Source organism: Panthera tigris, chromosome A2 (assembly GCF_018350195.1).
Source record: "Panthera tigris isolate Pti1 chromosome A2, P.tigris_Pti1_mat1.1, whole genome shotgun sequence".
NCBI lineage: Eukaryota > Metazoa > Chordata > Mammalia > Carnivora > Felidae > Panthera > Panthera tigris.
The window spans coordinates 165,225,476-165,244,212 of record NC_056661.1 but is presented as its reverse complement, the minus strand read 5'-3'; the positions used below and the strand labels follow the sequence as shown (position 1 = coordinate 165,244,212).

General features: G+C 54.4%; 1 protein-coding gene across 2 annotated transcripts in view; it reads right to left on the bottom strand.

The window, feature by feature from the left end:
* Positions 1-11,821: 11,821 nt before the first annotated feature.
* RBM33 (RNA binding motif protein 33) overlaps positions 11,822-18,737 on the bottom strand; it is a 134,514-nt gene continuing 127,598 nt past the window's right edge. For both annotated transcript variants that reach the window (XM_042976261.1, XM_042976270.1), the window contains exons 17-18: positions 18,616-18,704; positions 11,822-18,275 (exon numbers count right to left, since the gene is read on the bottom strand). In XM_042976261.1, coding sequence (XP_042832195.1) covers positions 18,227-18,275; positions 18,616-18,704 — 138 coding nt within the window. In that variant the 3' untranslated portion in view covers positions 11,822-18,226. The remainder of the gene's footprint in view (positions 18,276-18,615; positions 18,705-18,737) is intronic.

Here is an 18,737-nt window from a genome sequence, read left to right as displayed (position 1 = left end):
TCACCAATAGGCATTCGTCTCTGCACGTTCCAGGGGACAAAAGGAAACCTTAAGGAAGCAAACGGTTTTTCCCAGATTGCACAGCCAAGGGGCGGAGCCAGGATTCGATCAATCGGCTTTGGAGCTCATGGCCGGTGTTGCCTCATCCACCCACCCAGCGCCAGGGGTGGGGGAGAGGGCGTCATTCTCCTACGTGGGGGTAGGACTGCAGTGGAATTAATGTTGATTCCGCACCACTCGGCCATAAGTCATCGAAGCCTCAGAATTTTATGTCTCCATCGGCTCGGTAATTCTACCGTATTAGAACTTATACCAAGGAGATGGCCAGGATTTCCGTGTGCCGTGGGTTCCAGCATGCTTTCCACAGGGGGGTCTGTGACTGTGCAAATCTGGGCCGCAGGTTCAATGCCCAACACTAAGGAATTGGGTGAATAAATTCGGGTGTAATATACAACTGAATGGGTTACTGTTACGACTATGCAAGAAGCTGCAAAAAATATTCAACCTCATGGGAAGATAGTGACAACATATTATACGGAGAAAATCAGCTGGTTCCCAAACATTACGTACACTTTGGTCCCATTTGTGTGTGCGTATGTGTGTGTGTGGGGGGGTGTGCATGTGTGTGCGTGCGCATGTGTGTGTATTAGAAAAAAGTTCGGCAGGATACACACTGAAATCTTACCAGTGACGGTCTCTGGGTGCTGGAGTTACAAGTGACCTCCTTTTCTCTCTTTTATTACCTATATTTTCCACATTTGTCTCAGTGACAATTTGCCACTTTGTAAGCAAAACAAACCATTTTAATTTGAAAACATTTAAGAAATTTTTTGTTCTATTTCCTCTCTAAATGCGTCCTAGTGACACTCGGTCACCAGTAAATCCTGGAACAGCCACCAAGATGCTGCCCCGGGGGGAAATCCTAGAGATTTGGGTGCCTGTGCATTTACTATTGCTTCTGGAATGTTCTAAATGATCAGGAGTCGTTCAGAGAAGCATCTTGTGGAGTTGGGGATGAAAACAAATGAGGCCACACATCCATGAAGAGACGAGGCTCATATTACCAGGCTCAAGGCCAAGGCCCCCCCCAAAAAGGCGTTTCCAAAATACTCTAATTGGTGGGAAAGTGCTTTTCCCCAGGAATGGGGCCACCCCCGCGGATGAGCACGGGGAGACTGGAGAGCCGGGCTCTGCTCTCGGCTCTGCACAGAGCAGGCTGCACAAGCCACCGTGGTTCCCGGGGCTCAGGGTCCCCGTGTGGGGTGAGGTCCAGTCCGGCTCCCGCACTCTGCACCTGCTGTCATCAGTATGGGGGCAGCGCTGGGACTGTCTCGCTCAAGGGTCTGTCCTCCGTGCCCATCACCGTGGGGAGGCCATGGACAGGTATTCCGGAAGCGCTGAATTAATGAGTGAGCGAGTGAGCGAGTGAGTGAGCGAGCCAACAAATGAACGAAGGCGGGACCGCATCCCCGGGGACTGCGCGCTCGCCTGGCTTCAGGCCTTCCCCGGTAGGAGAGCGCCATCTGCTGGGAAGCCGGGACGCGCCAGAGGAGCGGGGACGGCAGGATGCGGTTGTCATGGAGACGCGCTGTGCCCGTGGCGGCTTCATTGTCTGGGGGAGGAGAGACAGGGAGACCAGGAGGCCGCTGCGAGGACCCCCGACCCCAGGACGCCGGGCGGAGGAAGGGTGGCGCAGAAGCATCGCCCCGGAAGTGGGAAGACCCCCTTCTTCCAGCCGGACGACAGGTGCACTGAGACTGTGTTCATGGGAGGGCAGTTTTCTGGGAGTCCCCGCTGAATATAATTCCACGTTTCCCAAAGAGAAGGGGGGTTCAAAACACGGATTCACCACGAATTGGGGTTGTTTCTTCCTAAGACTCTTCACGACTAACTTCACAAATCAACACACCAGCACGGTTCACGGGCGGCCCTCGTGGGCTTGGGGACACGGAAGGGCATCGATGCCCGCGCCTCGCGCCTCCACCGTTTGTATAATCACGGGGTTCACCGTAGGCTGGGTGTCACCTGCTCCCAAACAAGTGTGGCCTTGCCCACGAGAGGCTCAGGAGACGCAACGGAGCCCATGTGTCAACCAGGGGCAGCCACGGGGAACAGCAGGGGGAAGGTTCTGGACACCGAGGGGCAGGGTGGAAGGAGGGGAGGCGTGGCGCTGGCCACAGGTTGGCGGTGAGCTGAGTCCCTGGCCCACCCTGCTCACGGATCAGGCGGGGAAACTGAGGGTGGAGGAGGGGCAGGGTCGGCCTCCAAACTTTCCTTTTCCATCCGCAGAATGAGAGTTTGGCCTAGAATGATCTAGAGGCTTCCTCCCAAGACTCCAGGGCTCCAAATGCTGGTCTTGGGCCACCGTGCTGCGGGTCTGTCCCTGATTAGGAAAGGCTCTCACTTCTCACCTGGGTGCCCCTGACCTCAACACCAGGAGTGTCACAGGCATGCTGGGGGCACAGACCTGGGACAACACACTTCAATCCCATCGGCCCTTCCAGTCAGTCAGGATCACGCTCAGCACCACCTGTCTGTCACCGGCAGACGTGCGGCAGGCAGCAAGGGGCACCGGCTCTCACCTACGACGCTCCTAGAGCCACCATTCTGGAAGGCTCTAGCTTTTCTCCACAGCCGAGTCCTGCCACCACTGTGTGCAAGTCCTCTGTGCTCTTGTGCAGGGTCTCAGAGCAAACTCTGCCTCTAACAACCGGGGCAGCAAGTGGGGGGTGTCCAGCATCGTGGTGTGAGTGTGGTCGGGGACAACCATACGACCATTTCAGAGAGTTGAAGACAAAACGTAGCAAAAGAGAAAACACGTGAGACCTTGACTCCGCAATTCGAGCATCCGGAGCCCCTGTGAGACTGAACAAGAGTGTTTACGGCAACACGACATATACCTAACTGGACGTAACCTATGTGTCCACCCACACGGATTCGGCTAATTACCTGGTTAGTTAAACCCCGTGGAATACTTTGCAGCAACGGAGAGCAGGAGCCTCAATCGGTACTCGTTACCATGGAACCGGGCGTCCTACAGAGTGAAGGAAGCAGTCATGAAGGTCCCGGCATGCTCCCATTTCTCAGGTACAGAAGTGGAGCTTTCCTAGGCTTCAACCTAATATATGCGTACGAACCCATCTGGAGCGGCTGTCGTGAAAGTCCTCCTCAGTGGTACGCTTTCTGGTGACTTTTACTGTCTTTGTGTAGCAGAAAAGTTAAGGCACAGCCTTTGGGGTCAGCCGGACTTGGAGATCCCGTACGGACCGCTGTGACCCTCTCGAGGCTCCAGAAGGGCTCGCAAACAGCCCATGACGCACAGGATTGTTCCACACTAAACGCGTAGGAGGAACGCACGTGTGTTGCACGGCCCGGTGCTCGTGAGTGTCCGGTAAATGGTGGCTTTTCTATCTTTTACCCAAAGACGCCTGACCGAACCAGCAATGGCTCTGACAGCGTGGTCCCCCCGCCAACAGTCCTCACGTGGACATTTGCCGATCCGCCAGGGCACTAAAGTCATCGGGAGGCCTCCCAGAATAACCACAAAATGTATACAACCGTCACAAGTGCCTGCGGGGATGGTGACTCAGAGGCACCGCGTCTTGGAGAAGGTCCAGGGAGGAAAGAAGGTACCCTCTCAGATTCGGTGAGATGCAATACGTTGTAGATGGAGCTGATCCATCCAAATCTCTTTTCTAGAGAATTCTGTATCTGTTTTATAAAGAACAAGCAAAGGCACCCGGGTGGCTCAGAGGTTGAGCGACAGAGTCTTGGTTTTGGCTCAGGTCGTGATCTCAGGACTGTGGGATCAAGCCCCACAGCGGGCTCTGCCCTGAACACGGAGGCTGATTGGAATTCTTTCTCTCTCTCTCTGCCCCTTCCCCTCCCCACTCTGTGCTTTCAAAGCTCTCTCTCTCTAAAAAAGAAAGAAAGAAAGAAAGAAAGAAAGAAAGAAAGAAAGAAGAGAAAGAAGGAAAGAAAGAAAGAAGAGAAAGAAAGAAAGAAGAGAAAGAAAAAGAAGAGAAAGAAGGAAAGAGAAAGAAAAAAAGAAGAGAAAGAAAGAAGAGAAAGAAAGAAAAAAGAAAGAAGAGAAAGAAAGAAGAGAAAGAAAAAAGAAGAGAAAAAGAAAAGAAAGAGGAGAGAGAAGAGAAAGAAAAAAAGAAGAGGAAGAAAGAAAGAAAGAAAGAAGAGAGAAAGGAAAGAAAGAAAGAAAGAAAGAAAGAAAGAAAAGAAAGAAAGAAGGAAAGAAAGACAAAGAGAAAGAAAAAAAGAAGAGAAAGAAAGAAAGAAGAGAAAGAAAAAAGAAGAGAAAAAGAAAAGAAAGAGAGAAAGAAGAGAAAGAGAGAAGAGAAAAAAAGGAAGAAAAGAAGAGGAAAGAAGGAAAGAAAGAAAAGAAAGAAAGAAAAGAAAGAAGGAAAGAAAGAAAAAGAAAAGAGAAGGAAAGAAAGAAAGAAAGAAAGAAAGAAGAGAAAGAAAGAAGAGAAAGAAAGAAAAAAGAAAGAAGAGAAAGAAAGAAGAGAAAGAAAAAAGAAGAGAAAAAGAAAAGAAAGAGGAGAGAGAAGAGAAAGAAAAAAAGAAGAGGAAGAAAGAAAGAAAGAAAGAAGAGAGAAAGGAAAGAAAGAAAGAAAGAAAGAAAGAAAGAAAAGAAAGAAAGAAGGAAAGAAAGACAAAGAGAAAGAAAAAAAGAAGAGAAAGAAAGAAAGAAGAGAAAGAAAAAAGAAGAGAAAAAGAAAAGAAAGAGAGAAAGAAGAGAAAGAGAGAAGAGAAAAAAAGGAAGAAAAGAAGAGGAAAGAAGGAAAGAAAGAAAAGAAAGAAAGAAAAGAAAGAAGGAAAGAAAGAAAAAGAAAAGAGAAGGAAAGAAAGAAAGAAAGAAAGAAAGAAGAGAAAGAAAGAAGAGAAAGAAAGAAGAGAAAGAAAAAAAGAAGAGGAAGAAAAAGAAAGAAGAGAAAGAAGGAAAGACAAGAAAGAGAAAGAAAAAAATAAGAGAAAGAAAAAAAAAGAAAGAGGGGCGCCTGGGTGGCTCGGTCGGTTAAGTGTCTGACTTCGGCTCGGGTCATGATCTCACGGTCTGTGAGTTGGAGCCCCGCGTCGGGCTCTGTGCTGACAGCTCAGAGCCTGGAGCCTGTTTCCGATTCTGTGTCTCCCTCTCTCTCTGCACCTCCCCTGTTCATGCTCTGTCTCTCTCTGTCTCAAAAATAAATAAACGTTAAAAAAAAATTTTTTTTAAAAAAAGAAAAAAGAAAGAAGAGAAAGAAAGAAGAGGAAGAAAGAAAGAAAAGAAAGAAAAGAGAGAAAGAAAGAAAGAAAGAAAGAAAGAAGGAAGGAAAGGAAGAAAGAAGAGAAAGAAAAAAAGAAGAGAAAGAAAAAGAAAGAAGAGAAAGAAAAAGAAAGAGAAAGAAGGAAAGACAAGAAAGAGAAAGAAAAAAAAAGAAGAGAAAAAGCAAAGAAAGAAGAGAAAGAGAGAAGAGAAAGAAAGAAAGAAAGAAAGAAAGAAAGAAAGAAAGAAAGAAAGAAAGAAGAAAGAAGGGAGGAGGGAAGGAAGGAAGGAGGACCAGGAACCATAATGCCATATCTTATAAAGTCGATGTGAACATTTATTTATTTACATACAGATATTCAAAATATGTACAGGGGGCGCCTGGGTGGCTCAGTCGGTTAAGCATCTGACTCTTGATTTCGACTCAGGTCTCGCAGTTCGTGGGTTCGAGCCCCGCCCTGGGCTCCGTGCCGACCGTGCAGAGCCCGCTTGGGACTCTCTCTTTTTTCTGCTCCTTCTCCGCTCACGCGTACCCTCACGCCTTCTTTTTCTCTCTCTCGGAATAAATAAATAAACTTCAAGATTTTTCTCAAAAAGACGCGTGTATCTTGTGACCCGCAGCCTGGGTAAAGCCTGGGGCTGACAGTCGAGCCACCAAGAAATCCAGCAGAGCCGCGTGAGGCTGGAGGTCCCCGCCCGCCTCCCCCCCCCCCACCCCCGCCGGGGTCACCAGACACAGCTGCTTTCTGTTGAAGGAGCCACAGCTGGGCGGCCGGCCTCCAGCCACGTCGGTTTCTGGACACCTCCATCCGCTTGGCGCCCCGGGCGGACCAGGTGGTCCACGGTGGGGACAGAGCTCGGGCTCTGTCCCTTGTCGTCACGCGTGCCCCATCCGTGTGCTGCTCACTGCTGCGGGGTCTGTGACAGCTGGATTCCAAGGAGCCCCGAAGCTTCTCCCCTCACCCGATGCTCAGCACCCCACCCCCCTGCAGACTGGACAAAAAAAGTCTTTCCCGGGGGTCTGTGGTCCCCAGGTGGGGCGCGGCCCACGGGCAGGTGGAAACCGCTCTCGCAGCAGCGCGTGGGGAGCCGGGGCTGACCTGAGTCAGCGGGCAGTGACCCGAGTGCCCCTGGGCGCCACACACAGCTCCGGGCCCCTGGACACGACAGGAAAAAAACAGGCACAGTTAATTCCCTTCCCGCCCCCGGTTTACTTACTTACAGGGTGAAGGGAGGCATGAGCCACAAAATGGATAAATGACCATGTGGCGGGTGGTAGTGAAGCCTATGGAGGCCACAGGACAGGCCAGGACGTCCACTTCCAGCCACGACACGGTGACCGCGCCCGGGGAGCCCGCCTCCGGGAACAGGTGTGGCTGCCGTCGCACACCACCAGCTCCAGGGTCACCCGGGCTGCGTGCCCGGAGGAACGTTCCAGAGCTCAGTGCTCGAGGATGGGGCCCGAGTGGAGGGCGGCGGGCTTCTGGGGCCGCGGGAGCGGCTGGGGCCACACGCGGAGGGGACCCCAGAAACTCGCAGAGGGTGCCCGGAAATCTCGGCTTTCCACGAAGCTGCGTGTGTCCGGGGCCTGGCGCCATGGGGACGGCCGGCGGGGCGTTAGGAGAGGTGGCCAGCCGCGGGGGCCAGGACACCAGAGCAAGGCCTTCCCAAGAGCTGGCCAAACCGGGCTGAGAATCAAGTGTCGGAAGGGCCAGGCTAACCCTCCAGGAGATCGGCTGCTTGCAGGACTCGCGAAATGAGGCGTCCAAAATGTCCTGTCCAGCCCCAAATTACCGGACGTTCTGAGAAGCGAGCAACCAGGACGAGCCTCCCAGTGGAGGCGGCCAGGCAGGCGGCTTGGTTCCTCGGGAGGGAGCGGGAGCAGGCGAGGAGGGCAGCACAGAGAGAGTCCTGTCCCACCCCGGAGTCGGGGGATGCAGGGGGAGGGGGGGGGGGTGGGCGCCAGGGGTGCAGGGGGACTGCGGTTCATCAGCTGCTGCAGTCCAGGGGACAGCGGGCTAGGCCAGCCCGGGGCACCCCCAGCAGCCCCCGGACAAGCCTGCACCTTGCGACCTGCTCCTCGCACGGGCACCTGCCGCCACCGGCGCCCCTGCGGTGCCGTCGATGGCGGTCCCCGTGCTGTGCCTTTTAGGCATTTTTATTTTATCCAAGTGAGACGAGAGGCCTCCGGAGCGCCCCGAACGCAGTGATCTTGTATTTTACGGGATCCTTCCGGCTGACGTCTGGTGCCTGAGAGCAGGAGGGCAGGGAGGACACGGGAAGCCCCGTGGAGGCTGGCTCAGCCCCCGCGTGGGAGGCTTCGGTGGCTTTCGCCAGGGTGGTCTCGGCGGAGCCGGGAGATTCTAGACGCTCTTGGAAGACCGGGATGGCCCGGCAACCGGTGTGCTTGTTAGTAGGCGGTGCCGCTGACCCCGAAGCCTGGGGCTGGGGCGTCCTTAAGGAAGGGGCTGCCATCTACTGGGATGGGGGGAGACTGAGGGAAGGACCCGGGGCTCGGAGCTCGGCAGGGAGTCCGAAACGCCTGCTAGGCACCCAAGCAGAAAGGGAGGTTGGAGCCCCGTTCAGGGGAGTTGCGGGGCAGGGTCGAGTGGGGGACTCGCCGGCCTGCAGCTGACCTTTAGAGCCCTGGGACCGCCTGGGGTCCTGTCGGGAGCGACCGGGGGGAGGAACGCAGCCGCCCGACCTGGGCTGGGTTCAAAAACCAGCCTGGTGTGGATTCAAGAGAGATTTTATTTTTTTTAATTCTTTTTAAATGTTTATTTTTGAGAGATAGAGAAAGAGATGGGGCGGGGAGGGGCAGAGAGAGAGGGAGACACAGAATCCAAAGCAGGCTCCGGGCTCCGAGCTGTCCGCACAGAGCCCGACGCAGGGCTCGAACCCACGAACCGTGAGATCATGACCCGTCGTAAGTTGGACGCTAAACCGACTGAGCCACCCAGGCGCCCCTCAAGAGAGATGTTAGAGAGAACATGGGAGACAGAAGAAAAGAAAGACAGCTTTTTCAGTGAGTTTCGCACAAAGCGGGACAGCATCGTGCAAGCAGCTGAAGGTGGTCACGAAGCGCAGGGAGGCTCTGACCGCATGTTGGTTCGCACGCGGGACAGGTCCGCCTCGGAAGGAAACCTTCAGGAGAAGAGACTTCTGGGGAGCCGGTGTTCAGCAGGCGGGAGAAGGGGGTGCAGTACCGGTGGGGGGGCCGGCCTGCGGTGGCGGGGACGCCCTTCCCTGAGCTCTCCTGTTGGGAGTAACGCGTGGGGAGGCCACGGGGTGTCTGAGAAAGAGCAGAGGGGACGCCGTCGACAGTGTGGACAGCAGACAGGAAACACTCCCCGGGAGCCTGACGGCAACGGAGGATCTCCCGGCAGCCCTCGGGGCCATCAGAGCTCAAAGCAGGCCAGGCCGCACGGTTGCCTATGTGTCCAACTCTGGCCTCCAGCTGCAATGCAAGCCCAGGATCATGGGGACTCAGAGTTTTCAGACGAGCACCAGTTCCAGGGGAAAAGAAAACGGAAGGCTGTCAAGGAGATGGTCAGCAGTGACCCCAGAAGACGGATCTTGGGCGAGAAGGGCGAGGGGGTGCTGAAGGGGGGGCCCTGCAGAGGGAGAAGGATCGCGGGCCTCGAGCCCGGGGACGGCAGGGGTCCCAGGAGGCGCACAGCCCTGAGGCTGCTTCCTGGCGATGACAATGTCAGCAGGGGGCCTGGGCCTGGACAGCTCACAAGGGGGAGGGGGAGAGGGGGTCCCCATCTCGCAGGGGCCCCATTGTAGGGGTGCCTTGAGTGGCTCAGTTGGTTGAGCGTCCGACTCGATTTCAGCTCAGGTCAAGATCGCAGGGTTGTGAGATCGAGGTCCACGTCGGGCTCCATGCTAGGCGTGGAGCCTGCTTGAGAGCCTCTCTCTCTTGCTCTCCCTCTCTCCCGCTGCCCCCCTCCCCGATCATGCACTTTCGCTAAAATCAAAAATGTACAAAAGTATATTTTTTAAAAGAAGACTGTATTGCGGAAACGACGGAAGTAATGGAGAAGGAAGCGAGCCAGGTCGGCCAGTGGGGAGGCCTGAGCCTCCACAGACGGCAGCCCGGGTGGGGAGCGGGGTGCTACCGTCTCACCTCCGCTTCCCGCAGGGATGTGGGGCTCAGGCCAGGTTCCCGGAGGACAGAGGAGGGCCACCTCTGGGTCACCCCAGAGCCCGAGGCCATCGGGCGGCAAGGGCGAAAGGCAGCCGTGTTCCCGGCCTGCGGACCCTCCAGCTGGGCAAGCAGGCCGAGGGGCCTCCTCGGGAGCGGCGGGGGTCCCCGAGCCGGCTGCTGGCCCAGGAGCCCGGCACCATCGGGGACTCGCGGGAGGAGGGTGCGGGCCCAGCGCAGCCCCTCCCGCGGCACCACCTCCCGAGCTCAGGTGGGGTTTCTCTGTGCAGCCCCCCGGGCCGGCCTCTCATCCCCTGACTGCACCCCCGCTGCACCGCCCCCCCCAGTTCCCCTCCCCAGCGCCCCCTGCACCAACGCTGGTCCCCCACTGCCGACCCCCCTGTCCCGCCCACCTGCTGACCCCGGTTCCATCACTCCTTCGGCTCAGAGCCGCCCCCGGGCCCCCAACCCCAGGCCCGCTGGCACTCCCCACGCACCCTGAATTCCAGACATCGGTGACACCCCACCCGTGGCCTCCCCGGCACAAACACCCTCCCCGGGCGACCAAGTGTAGAGCCGGAAACTTTCTCGGGAGGAGCGCCCTTTTGCCCGGCGTCTCCCGGGTCCGGGGAGCCCACCGCCCACCCGCGCCTAGAGGTTTCCATGCAGGGCTCCCGCCCCTCACAGCAAACGCCAGCTTTCAGACAAAGAACAACGTACCCACAGGATACGGATTAAAATGGAAAAAAAAATGGTTTTTGCCTCCTCAGATTCTGATTTGGGCTTAAAAACTCCAGGAAGTCAGATCTGAGACATTAATCAAACATGTGGACCTGTGCTGTCCCTTCCTCCCGTTTCCCGCAAGTTTGCCTCTTCGCTTACCTTTCCTTTTCACCCAGAACCAAACTCGGGCCTCCTCCCACGCATCCCTCCCATCCGGGAGAACGGTGATAAAGTCCGTCCCTAGGTGTCTTCAGAGGTAACACTTTTGTCAGCGAGGCCTGGCTGGTGCTCGGGCAGGAGCCAAGGCCCTTCCGCCGCCCTCCCTCCCTCCCCAACCCCCGTCCCCCGTCGCCCACCTGCCCCCGCACCTGCCTGTGGGGACACCGCGTCCATCCGTTCCGTGCCTGGCCTTCGTCACTGGAACTCGAGTAGGTCCCACGCGGAGGGGAAACCAGAAAAAGGACCTAGACCTGAAGTCCCGCAGCAGGTGGTCCCGGCTGGAGAGGGACGGTCCGGTCCCTCTAAGAGGGACACCGGCCGTTTTCTTGTGTCCCAGGAAGGGCACGAAGACCTCGGCCAACTTGAGGGGCTGACAGAGCCGGCACGGTGTCACGGGTCACCAGTACCATTTTGCTCCTTCATCACAAGGTAAGCCCCCTCCCCACAGACCAGAAAGGTGGGTCTCAACAGGCGAGGAGTGGTGCCAGTGCCACCCACCAGAATCCCACGAGACTCTAGTGCAGGGCCCCCGCCAGGGAGAGCCTGGCCTGTCCCAGCCCAGCCAGGCGTGGGGGCGGAGGTGGGGGCGGGGTTGGAGGGGGGGGGGGGGAGGTGTTCCTTCTCCAAACCGGCAGGGTGGGGGGATATTTTACAAGTACCCCGTTTTCAGACCAGGAATTCGGAGCAATTCGTAGCAACATGGAAAACTCGGATGACGCATTCGATGGAAAATGGATGCCCAACAATGTGCATTGGGGGACCCCAAACCAGAGTGTCACAGGCATCATCCTGGGGGTGACCGGTAACCTCCACCCTGGGTGTTAATGATTAGCATCAGAGCACCAATGTTGAAGAGATGTAAAAATCATTCATAATGGTTTAAAAAATGTAAAAAGGGGGGGGGGTGGCTCGGTTGGTCGGGCATCCAACTCTGGCTCAGGTCATGACCTCACGGTTTGTGGGTTTGAGCCCCACGTCGGTCGGGCTCCGTGCTGACAGCTCGGAGCCTGGAGCCCGCTTCGGATTCTGTGTGTGTGTGTGTGTGTGTGTGTGTGTGTGTGTGTGTCTCTGCCCCTCCCCTGCTTGTGCTCTATCTCGGTCTCTCAAAAATAAATAAACGTTAAAATTTTTTTTGAAAAACGTAAAAAGAAAATACCCCCCCTTCCAAACTTCCAATAGAGCCAAACAAGCTGTTTGTTTTTGTCGAGTCTGTTCCGACTCCTGCGGACCACAGAGTGTGGGTGAGGACAAGCCGGACCCTCGGACCCTCCCGTGGGTCCGCTGGCAAGATCCTGTTTCCCAGCCGATGCCTGCAGCAGAGGGGGCGTGCGTGGCGCTGGGGACACCCCCACTCCTCGGGGGAAACACCAGCCCGGTCTCCCGCGGGAGGGCCGAAGGCTGGCCGTCCGCACGGCGGGGACGCGGGACGGACCAGGCGCGGGCGGCGAGGCAAAGGAGACACCGGAGCACCAAAGCAGAGGCCGCGAGGCAGTTTATTAACACATCTTTCCAATTACAACACAGTTCGAGACACGCCTCCGTACGGAGTCACACAAATGATACACACAATACATTTTTCCAACCATGTCACCAGTGTTCCTCACACAGATTCCTGATAAAGCGTCACAGTGATCAGCGCACAGCGAGACGGGGCAAAGCGAGGCGACGTCCTTCCCCACAAGGGCAAGTGCAGTGTTGGGCAGAACACGTGAGGCAGGCCAACCCACAGGGAAGCAACTCGGTCGCGAGCCGGTCTCTGAACTCCCAACGCGCTCCCGACAGACACAGCGTCAGGCTCCACCCGGGAGCTGGCGCGGGCCAGCTCGGCAGCGCGTGCGCATTACGGTTAGGAAGGATCACAGCGGGAGCAGTGACACGGGGTCAAACGGGCCGCCGCTTCCAGTGGAAAAATGGGCGCGCTACAACTAACACTGACTCATGCACAAGAGGTCCTGTAAAAGCAGGGGTGAAAACAAAGGGGTGGTTAATCGCACGCTCCCCGCGGGCGGCAGGACGCCGGCATCGCGGGGCGCCACACGCTCCCGCAAGGTCACACTGCAAAGTAACAGAATCCGGACGTTATTCTCTCCAGCAGAGACCTGCAGGAACAAAGCGGGAGGGAAAACCTGTCAAAGCAAAGGGGGTGACGCAGTCGAACGCCAACGCCGTGCAAAAATGTTCACGGCCGCCTCGCACCCCCACCCCCCAAGGAGGAATTCTAAACGTTAAGAGCAGACAGAGGAGTAAGAATAGAGCACCGTCAGCAAAGGACAGGTCCGTGGCCAAAGGCAGGTGGGTAGGAGGAGGGTGAGGACATCCAGAGAGGACGAAGGCGGAGAAAGTGATTTTCCAGAATGGGGAAGAAGCTCCCTGTGGTGGCTGCTAGAGGGGTTTGGGCGAGGAAGGTGCAAGAGAACAGGAAAGGGGGGTGGGGGGGGGGGAGGCAGGAGGCCGCTGCTCCGGAGCCCCCGGGGAGGGGGTGGGGGGCGGCAACGCCACAAAAGGACGGAGACGCCCCACACAGGGAACCCGCTCGGAATGCAAAGGCTGCGGGCTGGGCTGCTGTCGAACCTGAAAATTAAAGGGTGGCATTAAAGGCGAAGACGGAGAGTTAGAATCCTCACAGAGGAAAAGCACTCCTGGCCCCCATGCCTGCGAAAAGCAAAGACGAATTACAAGAAAACCAAACGGTCCACTAGCTCTCGGCTGAGGGTGTGAGTGCGCTGTGTGTGTGGTTAGAAACCCCTAAATCGTATGGTCTAAGACAACGCTGCAGAGTGTATAAAATGTAAACAGGCCTTTAAAAATCAGCTTCCACTACGTGTGCCCTTAAGATAAAAAGTAGTTGAAAAGAAAGCATGCTGCAAGAATGTCAAGGTCTACTCTCTAGAGTATATAAAACCACTAAATACAGAATATATTAAAAAATAGCGTACCTGTCCAGTCTGTGCCACGTACTCAGAATTTAAAGGTACGTTGTTTCTTTTTAAAGGGCCTGTATTTTTCTAGGTACGTTTTAAAATCAGTAAAATAAAACACAGCAAAACACCAACACGGTCTTTTTACATTTTAGTTGGTCAGAAATAAAAGGGAAAAAAGTCCTCACTGAAGACGCCTGCTCTACCTGCCTGTCCTGACGAGAAGCCTTCCTACCAAAACCCGGCACAGGGGAGAGAGAGTTAAGAGTTTTAAAAACATTCTCTAGAAAAGGCAGGTTACAGCGTGTAAAACCAATGATCCTTCCCAACCATACGCTACCAGAAGAAGGTATACCTGGGATCCAATATGAATCAGCGAGTTCTGCTTTGGTTCTAGGACACAAAACCACGGGCGCTTTAAATGATGAAGATTAAATAGGTTGCAAAAAAACCTTACACAATAATCCTTAGGATTTAGCAGTAAATCAAGGCTAACCGCCTTTGGAGAGTTCATATTTACCAATGTCCAAAATAACACTCCATTCACAAGTTTTAAAAATAGGTGAAAAGGTTAATTGAAATGCTCATTAAATACAGTAAAATACCTACACTTTCCCCTAAGCGATCTCAGCTCCTGTGGCTTCCTTCACGGGGGGACAGGGCTGTCTGCCCACCCGGCAGCGATCATCCGCCCCACCCGTCAGGGATTCCCTTTTAGAATAAAGTCTCTTAAAAATTGGTAAAGAACCAAGGCTACCTTTCACAAGCCCCCCCACCCCCAACACCAAATAAACAGACAAGGGTGGGGGGGCACTCAACCTGACTACAGGGAAATAAAATCAGGTCTAACAGTGAATATGTGAAGCCAGAACAATCCTACAAGCAGGAAGGGAGGGGAAATTAAAAATGACTCTGAGCAGGCCAGTATGACAGCAAAGGAGCCCAGAGCCATCTGCTGAGGGCAGCACCGGCCCGACTGGGGATGCATTTCTTGACAGGCGGACACGCGGGCTCTCTAGGGAACCGAGCGGGGAGCGCGCCGGGCATTGGGCACCAGACCTCCACCAGAACCCAACCGCCCGCAACAGGGTCCCTGTCAGTCCAGTGGTCTAGAAGCGCGTGGAGCTTACCTTCAATTAAATAACAAAGAAATTAAAAACAAAGACAGCAAAAAAAGAAAAAAAGAAAAAAAAAGAAAAAAACAAAACAAAAAACCACAACAAGCGGAAAGAAAATTTAAGAAAACAAGAACGGAAGTGACAGGTTCTGCAAACAACCCCTCTGAGCCAGGCCCTGCCTTGGGGCATCTCTGTACCTCCGCGGGCCGCTCCTGAGGAAGGGCTCAAGGCCCTCCCGCGGAAAGGTGACCTCCCTGTTGGGCGGGTGCCCTCCTGTCCCCCAGCGAGAGCCATCCACGAGCCCACCCTCCCGCATGCTTCTCGGCTCGACCAGCTGACTCCTCTGAAAAGAGTCAGTGTGTGAGAAGTTCATTATACTTTGTACAACTCCTTCATTCTGCAAAATTCTCTTCCCGGTCCCAGGCCCCCTGCTCCCCTCTCCCCTCCACCCGAGACACCTCTCCCAATCTCCTCCAGCAACAGTCTTCCGTTTACAAATTAAGCAAAACGCTCTTTGAAAAAAGCCCCCTGGGCGCAGGATCCAAGCTCTGTCACAACTTAGCAACGCTACAGAACCGGGCGTAAACAACGGTTTATCCAGGGTTGTTACAAATCAAGAGAAGAACGACTCAAATAAAAAGTAGTTATGATGAAGCCCCTCCCCCCCCGCCACCCTGCCCGCTCCCCACTGGGAAGGGCACAGACACCTACGTAGGACGCTGCCTGTCCAGAAAGAGGGGGGACCCTCAACATTTGTTCTGGTAAAAAGAGACAGGATTTCTCCCTTAGAATTATCAGTATAAGGACTTAACAAAAGTGGCCAGACCAACGGTAATGCAAGGTTATGCTCAGATAAGCAGCTAAGTGATCTTATGTTACAGCACAAAATCAAAACAAGACAATGTAAAAGGAAAAGGTACCTTGGGTCCACATAGTCACCTACTGTATTTACCTTACGCGATACAGCGGTATTTACTGACTTTAAGCTTCCTGGATTTGGAAACAAATAATACACAGGTCAGGATACATGTAGTGACTTAACTACCATCTTTATAAAAATCGGATATACACACAGACACATCAACAATTATGGAACGGTATCCATTTAACTTTGGAAAGACAACACAAAAGAACTAACAAATAGCTAAGACTGTTGCTGAATTGAAAGCGTTTCCAATTAACATTTTAATTTTAAAAGGTCCATATTTACATAGTACGTTAAATGCTTCTGCATGTCATTTTAAATGCATGATAAATAAAGAACAAAGATAATGGTTGCAACAGATCTTCCAAAAGGGTTCGGCTTATGGTGGTCTGATTTCACTGCGAAAAGCGCACCGAGAATGGAAATAACGTTACTTTCTAATTCTGCTTCTTTCCCTTCCGCAGCTCCCTTGAAGGAAACCAAGCCTCCGCTCCGGGCCGGCCGGCACTAACTGCGGCCACTGCCAACGGCCGGGCGCACGGGGCCATTCTAACCAGGGCTTTACGAAGGCCCAGCTCCCCGCGGCCAAAGGCTTTCAAGAACACCACATCAAGAGAAGGCTCATGTGTGTAGACAGTTAACAGACACACATGTCCCATGGCGCCCGAATCGTCCTCGGACAAGGCCAAAAGCAGACCTTAATGTCACCACCAGGTCTTGAACAGCGGTGCCCACGCAGGACTGATGACTTCTCATCACTAACTAGGGAAAAAGCTCTTTGTTATGTGCCTACTTTCCAGAGACCATACGGCACACTCAGACTATTTCAGAAAATGGTAAAAAATTTTTAAGCTCGTTTTATTGCATCAGTTGGTTCTTGGTGATAAAAAGCAAGTCCGTCAACTGAAAGCCTTCCCACTGCCCGGCACCGGCAAGGGGTCTGGATGTGTCATAACTAGCAGGCTGTCAAGCTCGTTGCTTCAACGCAGCTCTCTGTGGACTGAGCCAAATAAACTACGCTTTTAAACACACGAACACATCCGTCTCTCCCTGTGACAACAGCGGACAGGACGTGCGTGTCGACCGAGGGTAGGGACAGGGCAAGGACTGTGCGGACCCTCCCCTGGAGCACCACGGCAGGCTTGGCACAGCTGAGTCAGGGGCTTTCTGGAACAAGGCGGCCAGGCGCCTCAGCTGGGGGGTGCACCCCGGGAGTGCCCGTTCGCTTCCTGGCACCTACACCTTCTGAAAAGCAGCCGCCGACACCCACCTTCATCCTCCAGGCCTCCTCCTATCGCGGGATGCCACTTAGAACCCTCGCCACAGAAAGCCTCACGGGGTCTGAACACTCCCCTCCAGTTCGGGCAACTGAAGTTGCAAAAAATATAAAATTTCACCTGTGCAAACACGACACAGGCTCACGCGGCCTGGGTCCCAGCCCCCACGCGAAGGCTCAGAGGAGGGAGGGTGCCTGGCGGCGGGGGCTCCGGGGCTTCGAGCTGGTCCCCGCGGGGCTGACCGGTGGCATCTGGAGGCGGCAGGCTCCTATTTCCTCTAATTCTATGACTAAACCTGCCGTGAAATCTCAGGTATAAAACACAGCTAAAAAGTCTGAGTATGCCTTAGTATCTGTTACTTGCTCAAACAGTTCAGGTCCACGTTAGTATAAACCCCAAACGGTGAAACTCGTTCTTGAGCAGAAATACAATAAGGCACTTTTTTAAAGACTTGACCGGAATGAACTGTACTAAACGTTGCTTTACGGGAAGGAAGAGTCTCACCTAAACGAGCCTACCCAGAACTCCTCAAGCAGGTTCGGGGCCACATGAACACATTTCAATTTCACTTTGGGCTGCACCGTCTGGGGAGGACAGCCATCCCTCACACCACACCCCACGAGGGGCAACTCGCCAGCACATACTGCTCAAGGGCAGCACAGCCCTACTCAAAAGGCCTTCAAAAAAAAAAAAAAAAAAAAAAAAAAAGTTAATCAGAGCAATGATAACCAAGTTCCCGAAGAATGTTGTATGTCACAGAGCCAGGGACACAAATATGCTGCTTCGGGCCACATTTACAAAGAGGAACAAACCACACGGGGCCGGGCCGAGTCCCCCTGCCTCTGCCTCACGGGGTAGATGTGCAACACGACCCACCTGGCGGGGCTCCGGAAGGGCTGCGAGGTGACGGCGCCACAGGCGCCCTCTCTAGGCCCAGGGAGACACGGCGGGGCCTGCCAGGACTGCTGCCTTACTGGGGAAGAGTGCACAGAGGGGTGGGGAGTCCCCTCCGCGACTAGGAACACGCAGCTGGTGCTTCTGGAGTATTTACAAGAAGCAGAATCTGCCACACAATGGGCATCACTCCCAACCGCCCTCACGTCCTGCTTTCCAGGACACGCGGCTGCCCGTCACCATCACCCAAATTTTAATCTACGTGCTTCCAAGAGCCTCGTGAGGGCTTTCTGAGAGGACAGCGCGGTTCCGCTCGGCTGGGAAGACCCTTGTCTAGCCTGCACTGAAGATGGGTGCAACCATTATCAAGTGTTCTTTGCTGTGGAAACTACTCAGAATTTGTGGCGCTAACGTCCCTTCCTGAACCTAAGTCACTGTGATCGGTCACACAGCACGATCACGAAGAACAAGGGCTACATGCATCGTAAGCACTTTGAAAACAAAAGAAACCGGAAAGTGTAGTTCTCTGTGGTGACAACAGAACAGGGAGCGTGTAACACCGGAGCCCAGGCCGCCACGTCCCCAAGTCCGGCTCTGCTGGAGTCCACGCCGGGCCGGCCGCTCTCCGGACAACAGTTACGCAAGACTGTGCGCGGAGAGGCCGTGCTCGTGGGGGTGTGCGCCGCGGCTTCCCTGAAGAAATCCCACAGCGAGTGTTCCGTGTCGGGTCGGCGGCTCCTGCTAGAGATCACTCAACAATCAGGGCCACGTTTATGTGGGACAAATCTATCATGTGCCTGCGGAGAGGGAAAGAAACAGTCAACGCCGACCGAGCGCCACAGATGAGCGGTCAGGTCGCCAAGGTATGGGAAAACTAGGATAGTAGGTCCCGACAGATGACAACTCCATAAAAATGCAGACACAGATCAACGCAAAACCCGGGAGCCAATGCCCCACACTGCACGAGGGGAAGGGCACGCTGTCTGCGCTCGGCATGCATTACTGGCGCGTTTCTACCACGGCAGGTGGGCACACACACGTGTGAAACCACGGCTGCTTTGCTGGAGAGCAAACCACAGCGGGGAGGCTCTCCCGCCCACTCCCACCGTCACCCCGACCACGGAATATCCAGGCTACCTGTGGAATTTCTGCTGAAATGCTAACGCATGAGCCGGTTCCTTGAACTTAGCTATGGCTTTCCGTTGCTGGGGAAGCATCTGTAAACTCTAGAGGGAAGAAAACAGAGAAATATTAAAAAA